Below are 10,559 nucleotides of genomic sequence, written 5' to 3'. Positions count from 1 at the left end.
TTCGAAACCGAGGTTGCCCGATTTCGCCGTGGTAAGTACACAGTTATCCTTTAGCTATTTGGTCTCTAGATTCATGAATATTTACCCGTTTAGAATTAATAGCTCGATTTCTTTGGAACCTACGATATTTACAGAACACAAGGAGGAAACTGATTGCAAAGGCGACCGCTAAATAAAAAAGCTTTCTAGTTCCTACGGAAAAGCGGAAGAATGAAATCTATCATATTATGAGAAAAAATAAATTCAGATGATAAGTTCAAGGTCTTTCGTGCTTTATAAGATCATTTCTCTTGCCAGCTGTATGAAACAAAGGATATTTTTAGTTAAGTATGTATAACACACTTCAGCAAAGTTCACTTTGTATATTGTTGCAATGAGTTTGAATTCGAACATTGTCAATTTTGCATTTTGCAGATTAAGCCCTATTTCTACGCCATTCATTTTGATCAATACTGTTGGATCAACAAACACTTAGGTCTTGGTAAGTCTTTAAAACATAACTCTTCGAAAAGTCATTAAAATAATGAATAACTCAGTGATGCTATTTCATAACCGTGGTGTTAGATTTGTGTGACTTGCGTGACTGATTTTCGTTGGCTTTTGAAAGCGAAAAGCATTGAGATTATGTGAAAAAAAAAAGTCACGAAATGGATTTTGTTCCTTTAAGAAGTTAAGACTTAATATAAAGTTAAAGCTTCAAATTATAAGAACCGAAATATGTTAAAAAATACTTTAATACCATAATACAAAGGTCACTTTTACTGAATAATTGGTTACTAAATAAACTGCATGACGTTAATATAAATATTCTGTTTTCTCGGAATGTCGGGAACCCCCGAGTGTTTCACGGTTTCACTTTCGAGACTCGGGGTAGTTCGCTGTGGTAAGCACAATCATCCTTTCACTGTCTAGCCAAGCCTCTAAATTCGCCAGTTTAGAATGGATAGTTTGATTTCTTTGTAAGATACGATATTTACAAAAGGCAATATGGCAACTGATCGCGAAACCGATGGCTTCCTTTCAAATAGAAAAGCTGTATGGTTTTGTAAACAGGCGGAAGAATCAATTAAGTCGATCAGATCGTGAAATATACGTTACGAAATGAACCCGAATAGTAACTTCTTTTTCGTGCTCTCTCCTGCCAGAATCAAACGTTAACAAAGAATAGTCAGCAAAGGACGTATAGCATACTTCAGAGGAAGTTTCTTCTATTATACTTTTGCACTGAGTTTGAACTTTGTCAATTTGCATTTTGCTCCCCTTTTTTTGGAAGATAAAGATTATTTCCATGCCATTCATTTTGATCAGTACTCTGGATCGGAAAAAAAAAATAGAACTTGGTAAGTCTTTGAAACGTAGGTATCCGTGGTAATTATTGAAATCAAGAAGAACAGGTGCTATTTCAAAATCATGGTGCTAGATTTGCGTGACTTGCGTGACTAATCAGTACTTGGGTCAAGCGAAAAATAGAAGTCACGGAATGGAAACATGCTATACGCAGTTGCCCCCGACAATTTTCCGATGGCATGCTAAAATTAACTAATGCTGAAAAGCAGGATATAATCTATTGTGCAAAGCTATTGTACACAATAAAAATAGTTTTATTGGACACACCGAAAATGTGTTAAAAATTTAAAATTAGGATAAAGCTACATCAAAAGTGAAAACGGGATGAGACTTGTTCGAAGCTTATAGTTTTCACACTATTCGCTTTTTAGAACAGAAAAGTAATTTTCAAAGACAAATATCTGAGCAGCATACTTCGCCCCAAATGGTGGCTAGTTCTTATACCGCCTCCTTATATAGAGGCTAGTTAAATCTAACAGTTTCACTGTAAATGTAAGAAGCTTCAACGACGCCTCATTGTAATCTTCCATTGCCTTGTCTTAGTTATTGCGAAAAGAGTTTTCTAGTACTGAAAAAACTAGCTCTGATGCAGCAGAAGAGAGTTGAGTTAGCAAAACCTGTTGGCATGGGCTATGTAGCCAAGTGACTGGTGCTCAGGTTTCTCCTGGCATGCCCAAGGCCCTCGGCTGTCAGCCAGTTTTCGTTACTATTATGCCGGCATGATGCTTGATTCTTACCCCGGCATTATAAGGTCAAAATAAGGCCAGGATAATGTGTTAAAGCCTAAGTGTGTCCCGCAGTTTCACAAAGCTGTTTCGAAGTCTCGATTTCTTGCAAGATTGAGGAAGTCTCGAAATCCCGATTTGTTTGTTTGTCTCTATAAATGACGTCTGAACGTCTTAGAGTCTGTAAGTCGCCCACTCGACTTTAAAACACTTTGAAGAGTCGGTTTTGCAATTTGAAGAAACCAAAATTATCTCGGGATCGGAACAAAAAAGAAAAAACGCTCGTGTTGTTATTTCCCAAAGTCTCGCATTTATTACGCATTTATTCATCACCCCTACTGTTCAACTGCGTCTGTTGTATTATTTTCAAGGTAACGCCTCAGCTGTGAGAACAGGTTGATCCAATCGCTTTATTCCTATTTGGACGTCTTCAAGAACAGTAATTGAGCTTAATTTAAGTTTTGTTCAAAACCAGTTCACTTGATTAAATTTGTTTGTTTCAGTAAAGTTGCATCAGAGCTGTAAAACGAGTGGAAGCCTTAAAGGAGTTCAGTCGTGGTATTTTTAGTTACTTTACAGTTACTTTGACCGCGAACAAACCTGAAAATAGTAGTTTGCTAAGGTGGAAAAACACAAAGGGATAGTAATAAGCCATACATGGTTCAAGGCTGGAGAAGATTGACATGACTTATAAACGACGAACTTTAAAAAATTAGGCTTAACTTTTTAAGATGCGCAAACCGTGACGTAGCTCCTTCAATGATCATCAAGGTTGTCATTTTTGTGGCTTTTGTTCAAGCCTTAAAAAGACAGACCTATTTTCCCGGTACCACCACACGTCATCAGTTTCGTAAAGCAAGATATTTCTGGTTAAAACTTATCAACTGTGAAAGAGCTAGTTTGCTCTATGTTGCAAAGATGTGTGATTACACATAAGCAGTGATAGTTTTATTTCACATTTACGATTATCCATAACATAGCGTGCTTTTGCTTGCTTCTCGTTGTAAAAAAAAAAAAAAAGGAAAGAAAAAGAAAAAAAACCGCACAAAAACACAAAAACATTTAACGAGGTAATTATCAGCATTGGTACACATCTTCAATTCAACAAAATCAGGGCCGCAACCAGAAAAAAGTGTGACTGAGACAATGTCGGCCATGGTTTATTTATCTTTCAAGGTATTAGGGGTGTTCATGATTACTAAAAGCAACAAACACGAAAACAATGACAATGACAATGACTCGGTTTGCCTCTTACTAGCTGAAGACCCTAAAAATAATCGAAGCCATCTTCTTCCCTTACAAGCTATTGTCTTATTTCATAACAGGATTACATAAAGAGTAGTTCATAGGTGCATAGGCTTCTTGTCACGCCCTTTCAATATTCTCAGATGATGGTTCTGTAGCTCAAACAATAAGTGAATGAAGTAATGAGGCTAATAGTGTAAACAAAGATTCCCCTTTGCAACGATTTCATCAGTTCTTTTCTTTTCTTATCTATTTTAAGAGTTCAGAGAACAAGACGTCATGGACAACACAGAAAACGTTCTTAAATCCATCTGCATAGGACTGCTTGTTGCCAATTTCCTTCTCAAGACCGGTCGTGGTCTAAAAGCCATCGAGTTGTGCAAAGAATGTGTGATTTCTCTGAATAAGAAAGTGGTGCAGAGAGAAGAGCCGTATTTCAAACTAATTAACTATTTAACCCGTCGAACAATGTTTAAGGCGTACCGTGTTATCCGTGATTACACAAATGTGATAGAATGCGGCAGAAAACTTCTTTTGATACACCGCGAACGTGGCGAAACAGCGGAAGAAAGAGAGCTTACCATAGTACTAGCAGGAATATCTGAACGTCAGTATAAACATGCAGAGGCAAAAGTGTTTTATGAACAAGCGATCAGAATCATGATGGAAACTAACGACAGAAAGGGATTAGCGGACGCATATGAAAAATTTGCGAATTTGTCTTATTGTCTCAGTGAATATGCCAAAGCCCAAGAATACTTCAACAAAGCACTTGCCATCAGAGTGAAAATTGGTGATAGAAAAGGAGAAGCATCAGATTACGCGAATCTAGGAACTGTATTTCAATCTCTTGGAAATTATGTGGAGGCCAAAGAATTTCAAGATAAAGCACTTGCGATCAGCATAGAAATTTGTGACCGGTACATAGAAGCAAGAGCTCACGGAAACCTAGGAACTGTGTTTCAATATCTTGGTGAATATGGCAAAGCTAAAGAATATTATGGGAGAGCACTTACGATCACAATGGAAATTGGTGACAGAAAAGGAGAAGCAAAAGCTTACGGAAACTTAGGAACTGTGTTTAATTCCCTCGGGGAATATGTCAAAGCTAAAGAATATCTAGAAAAGGCACTTGCCATCAACATAGAAATCGGTGACAGGAAGGCAGAAGCAGTATCCTACGCGAACCTAGGAAATGTGTTTCATTTTCTTGGTGAATATTTCAAAGCCAAAGAATGTCACGGGAAAGCGCTTCCGATCTGGATAGAAATTGGTGATAGAGACGGAGAAGCGACAGATTACGCGAATTTAGGTGCTGTGTGTCAATCTCTCGGTGAATATGTCAAGGCTAAAGAATATCTAGAAAAGGCACTTGAGATCAAAATAGAAATTGGTGAGAGAAATGGAGAAGCAGGATGCTACGGACACTTAGGATTGGTGTTTCGATCTCTCGGTGAATATGTCAAGGCCAAAGATTATCTAGAAAAGGCACTTGCAATCAAAATAAAAATTGGTGACAGAAGTGGAGAAGCAACAGATTACGGAAACCTAGGAAATGTGTTACGATGTCTTGGTGAATATACCAAGGCTACAGAATGTCTTAAAAAATCTCTTTTGATGACTCAAGATATTGGACTTGGCGAGAAAGAGTTTCAATGTCTATCTCAACTCGCGTTAGTAAAGCTAGACGAAGGAAAGATCCGGGAAGCAGTTCACTATTTGCAATTGAGCATTAAAAAAAGCGAAAATTTGCGAGGTTTTCTACACGGCAACGATCAATTTAAGATATCGTTTTCAGACGTGTGCCTGTTTTCGTACCAGCAGCTCAGTGCATTATTTGCTTCTGGTGGAAATCCTAACGATGCCCTTTATGTTGAAGAACTTGAACGGGCTAGAGCTTTAGCAGACTTGATGGCACATCAGTACTCTCTTGAAAACAAGCAAATTTCAGCTAATCCGCAGTCATGGATCGGCATTGAAAACATTATGACAAAACAAAGGAACTGTGCGTGTCTGTACATTACCTATTATGCTCAATCGCAAGTTGTGTTTCTTTGGATTCTCAAGGCAAGCGGGGTCATTCACTTCCGTCAAATAACAGCAAATGAAGACATATTTTGTGACGGATTAGTTCCTAAATTGGATGACTTTTTTACCAAAAGCTTCCGTAGCTTTGGCATTTTACCCGACAAGGATTGCGAAGATCGATCATTCAATAATGTGGAACCAAAACTAAAATCATCACAGGAAGGGAGTGATGCAGCTCTGCGACTTGTTGAGGAAGACGCCGAGGAAGGCCAACATTACGAATCGAGCCTTTCGTCGTGTTACCGAATGCTCATCAACCCTGTGGCTGACTTACTTGGCAATGAGGAGCCTGAAATTATCATTGTTCCCCATCGCTTCTTGTACAAAGTTCCATTTGCGGCATTACAGGACGCAAATGGGAAGTATTTATCAGAGACTTTAAGGCTCCGCATCGTTCCTTCGTTGACAACTCTAAAGCTCATCCAGGACAGTCCAACCGACTATCACAGTGACACTGGTGCACTGATTGTGGGTGATCCCATGGTTGGTCGGGTGTTTTACAGGGGAAGAGTTGAAAACTTCAAACCATTGGAATTTGCAAGAGCGGAAGCAAGGATGGTTGGACAACTGATGGGCGTTCAACCTCTGCTAGGAGAACAGGCAACAAAACAAGCTGTTCTTGACATGATACACGGCGTGAGTCTGGTACACTTTGCTGCACATGGTAATGCTGAAAGAGGAGAGATTGTCCTTGCGCCAACTGCGACAACTGTTACTGAGCTTCCTGACGAAAAAGATTACCTATTGACCATGTCCGACATTTCCCGAGTTCAACTACGAGCGAAGCTGGTGGTACTTAGCTGCTGTCACAGTGGAGGCGGGCAGATCAGGGCTGAGGGAGTTGTTGGAATTGCTCGAGCTTTTTTAGGATCCGGAGCACGTTCAGTGCTGGTGGCACGCTGGGCGCTAGGAGACAAAGCAACAGAACAGCTTATGGGGTGTTTCTACAAGCACCTTGCTGAAGGGGAAAGTGCTAGTGAATCTCTTCACGAGGCCATGAAGTGGATGAGAGGCAACGGCTTTCCCGAGGTTGCCGACTGGGCACCGTTTATGCTGATTGGAGATAACGTGACACTTCAGTTTGGAAAGTAAGTGGAAATTTATTTTTTAGTACAGATTTTGCCATAAGGTACGAATCGACATCAAGGAGCTGGTCAGGCGACAGCTTGCAGCACTTCTCCAAAAGCTATACTCTAACGGATAAATAAAACCTCTGTTTCTCAAGTAATGCTTCAATATTGGTATCACAGAGATGCTTGATTACTTGGTAAACCAATAATCGTAATCGTTTTGGAATAATAGGGTACCATAGCAACAGTAGTAGAATCTGTTGAAAGCACCCTTAGTTCTTATAACTAAACAACGAGCTCGGTGATTCCCATCTTATTATTTTCGAATTGTGATAAGCATTGCATAATGGAAAGTTTGGAAATGTTTAAAAAAGTCTCAGGAGGGGTTTCAAAGCCATTTTTTAAATTTATTTATTTAGGTGCTAAAGTGTTTAGCACTGCTGTACTAATTGTGGATACCGAAAATAAGTAAGCAAATATTGTAAAATCCGTTTTCCTTGATGTTTTTTCGCTGCCGGTAGGAACGATCTTCGGAAGTTGATTTTCACTTCAAACGCGTACATTTATATACTCTTTCCAGGGTGGAGACACTTTGACAACGGACAAGCCCTATCGTATCGGTGTAGATGATAGACGAAAGTCATTCACAATTCACGCATGAGTGCGGACGGGGCATCGATTATGAGATCAGTGACAACAGCAAGTGTCGTTTTTAAGCTAATCCTCCTAACGCATGTTTGTTTGTTTGTTTGCTTTTACTTTAGCGTCGGAAGTCAAGTTGACTGAAATTGGAAAAGAGACCGAGAATTGGTGTTAAGAGCCTGTGAGAGGACTTGATAGAGGCTGCCAACAATGGGAGGCATTGCCTTAAAATTGACTTTGAACACAATTTGTATATAATTAATTTTTAAGTTTAATTTTTTTTCCAAACCTAGTTTGCCTTTATTTGTTTGCTTGTTTGTTTTGTCAAGCCATTGTAAGAGCGAGCAGAAATTTCACAATTTCTGGCAAGTACAAAACATAAATCAAGGCTTTATTTCAGTGATGAAATGATGAAATGTCCAGGACAATTCTAAAAGAAAAGGCTTTTCGCTTTGCCAGCTGTTAGACAAGCGATTCAGCGATTCAAGGATTTTTCTACAGTTGTTTCATTTCCATTTCATTTCTCTCTATGAAAAAAAAAAAAACAATTCAGTTAAGCCAGTTTCAATGACGTTTCTTGTGAAGAACAAATCGTCCATGCAAGCGTTTCTTGATCGGCAATACCACTCCGGTGAGCAGAGGTTAGGTGTATCACGTCTATTTCGGCCAATCAGTTCAACAGAAAAAATCATGGTGGATTATGGCATTATATAAGTGAAGATTGTTACTTGAATCGTGTTCCGAAAGTACGAAGAATCAAGCTGTTATAACTGATATCGAACTGTTGGACTCCATAAGTTGAGGTCGCAAATTGCAAAAAATAATAATTTTAATCATTCTTAGCATTTATTGTTGAAAAATAGTTTTTAGTAAGGTGTCCCTACTGTAATTAATTGACAGTTATCTCTCGATTTCGCGTTTTCCAGACGTTCACATTTTTAAATGTGTAGTAACCTAAAAGTTACTCTTAGATCTAATGACTAATTCAAGTACCAGTACTTATCTTAGGCCCAGTTCAGACGCCGAACTTTTCATGAGCCGAACCAAATACATTGAATTAAGTACATGAAAAGTTCGGCGTCTAAATCAGTTAAGAACGGCTATTTGAATTTGGAACGGCCCAGCCGTTCTTCCCGCCTAGCTCAGCCGGGAATTTCGGCTTTGGAACGGCTTTGATTCAGACGTCGAACTTTTCATGAGCCGAACCTAATGTATAAATTATTATAACGTATTTTACAAGCAGTTTTTACTTTGCCTGAAAATCGCTGACATTTCGATGTGTTTTGGTTTAAACTAAATAAAGTTCGGCGAATTAAGTTCGACGTCTGAATCAACAGGTGTACTTTTGATAATTTGGGTCGGTCCAAATTCGAATTAAGTTCGGCTCATGAAAAGTTCGGCGTCTGAACTGGGCCTTAGACACGGGTCCCGGGGGAAGAGTTCCTTATAAAAAGGACGGGGTTGCTCGTCGAACCTTTTAGTGGTAAAAAAAAAAGCGACCTTGGTACCTCTTAGGGTGATCAGCCTTAAGGTGTCTCCATAGGGTAATCATTTATGGCGTTGCGCGCGCAAGTGTTATGTTTTGAATGCTGTTTTTGCATTCGCTTTCACACCTAGTCCTCTCAAACTTATTACATGTAATAAGCAATGATAAAATAGTATTTTGCTATCATCTCTGTTAAAATCTGGGGATGTGGTCTTGAATTATAAATGCCCAAACAAATGTGTTTTTTACTGTTTTTATGGCTTTATTTGTGATTTTCATGAATTTCCTTCAGTGAAATCTTCCAAAATTGTTACATCACATCGCTTCCAGTGGGATACGAATTTTAAACACGAAAAAAACAGGGTTTGTAAGGCAGTTTTTTCGATATTTTCAAATTCATGTGTTTTACCCCTGCAAAAAATCTGGTCTTATAGATTTCCCTGAAAAACGAGCTCCGACTTAACTAAAATATTTACTACCAATCTGCCAAATTTAACGGAATTTCACCGAAGGAAACGCGAGAAAATTCAATGTCAGTTTTGCTTTTTTGTGCTCATGTTGACGTAATAAAATATCAAAAAACACTGACGTTTTCCTTTGAGCGCGCGCAGATTACCTTCTCAGCGCGCGTGCGGTCGTAAAACTATAGGGAGCCACCTTAAACGATCTAGAGCGAGAGCTTTTGCGGTACCTTTTAGAGTTTTGAGCCCCATAAAAGATGACAGGAGATAATATGCTGTTTTAGAATTGGTACCTGTACGTTAGGGTGAACAAAAATTCAAGCCACGTCTACAAAACAAGACCTTGGTACCTCTTAGGGGTTCTTCTCGAAATCTTCGCCGATCACCCCTGCTCTTTTTGCATGGAAGTCCCCGCGGGAGAGGAGTACTGCGACAGCGTGCATTAAACAGCATTGCATTTAGAATTTACTTTTTTTTCAGATAATGTAAAAGCCTATAAAAAGCTAGCACAAATACCCCCATAGGTCGAGACGTCTTTAATCTTACACCATATATAAACCAAAGTTTCCATTTATCGCGAAAATATGCTCGGATATTTGTCCGGAGACATTATATCGCTTCTTGGTGATTTGCTTCTGATTTCGGTAAGTGAACAGTTCTTGAGAGCGCAGCACGAGACAAATTGTGAGCTTTGAGGAACAGCAGGAGCCCATCCTGGGAATAATGTCCAAGGACAAATATCAGAGCTTATAATCCATCAAATATTTTCGCTCGCGTGCGATTGGTCTAGACGCATCACGTGACCGAGTTTTTCCTTATCTAAAACTGGGAATATCCGAGGATATCTCTCAATTTTCAAAACTGCGCGTGTTGCGAAAAATATTTGAAGGATAATAAACACAATAGCCTCAATTTGGCGCAAAAATATGCTTGGATATCTGTCCTTGGAAATTATCTGTTCCTCAAATCTGTTTTCCCACACTCTCGGAAACCTGTTCGCTTCTCGGAACAGATAATGTCCGCGGACAAATATCCAAGCATATTTTCGCGCCAAAAGGAGGTTACCGTTTATATATTTGTGGGACAAAGTTCTCGATGATGTTTGTATGTCCAGAGCAAGTGAAGAATAAATCGGCCCTGCAAGCGTTTCTCGATCGTTTGGCAATATCACCACGGAAGGTGGAGGCTAGGTGTATCGCGTCACCTATTTCCGAAAATAGTATTTTTCATTTGGTAAAGCAGTCATTGCGGAAGTAGTTGCATGTAATATACTATAGTTGGCTAGAAGCAGGATTTCCCAAGTCAAAATTTAGAATGGTCTTCGACTGTTTTGGCAGTCTTGTTGGGAAAGTACAAATAACCAAGCTGCTATATATTAATGCTCCGCTGTTGAACTTCATCTCTTGACCAAGAAACATTGATTTCAATAAGAAGAGGACGCACACTGTAAAAAGGCCAGAGTTAATTTAGAACTGACCCATTCTTAATGTTGTAC

General features: G+C 39.1%; 1 protein-coding gene across 3 annotated transcripts; it reads left to right on the top strand.

Annotated features, from left to right (window-relative positions):
* Positions 1 to 9,187, top strand: LOC110053939 (tetratricopeptide repeat protein 28-like). 3 transcript variants are annotated; one of them, XR_016206159.1, is made up of 5 exons: positions 1 to 31; positions 415 to 481; positions 3,577 to 6,493; positions 7,240 to 8,125; positions 8,537 to 9,187. XR_016206159.1 is itself a non-coding variant. In XM_020760256.2 (4 exons), the coding sequence occupies exons 3-4, from the start codon at positions 3,597 to 3,599 to the stop codon at positions 7,259 to 7,261; spliced, it is 2,919 nt and encodes a 972-aa protein (XP_020615915.2). In that variant the 5' UTR covers positions 1 to 31; positions 415 to 481; positions 3,577 to 3,596; the 3' UTR covers positions 7,262 to 9,187. The 3 variants fall into 3 exon arrangements, 2 of the variants coding, with proteins under 2 accessions (XP_020615915.2, XP_089141441.1); XM_020760256.2 differs by having other exon boundaries at positions 7,240 to 9,187; XM_089285315.1 differs by lacking the exons at positions 7,240 to 8,125; positions 8,537 to 9,187 and having other exon boundaries at positions 3,577 to 6,497.
* Positions 9,188 to 10,559: the final 1,372 nt, after the last annotated feature.

The sequence above is a fragment of the Orbicella faveolata genome, unplaced genomic scaffold, assembly GCF_042242905.1.
Source record: "Orbicella faveolata isolate gen_17 unplaced genomic scaffold, um_ofav_v1 contig_13, whole genome shotgun sequence".
NCBI lineage: Eukaryota > Metazoa > Cnidaria > Anthozoa > Scleractinia > Merulinidae > Orbicella > Orbicella faveolata.
The sequence above is the reverse complement of the archived record's forward strand: the minus strand, read 5'-3'. Positions and strand labels throughout refer to the sequence as shown.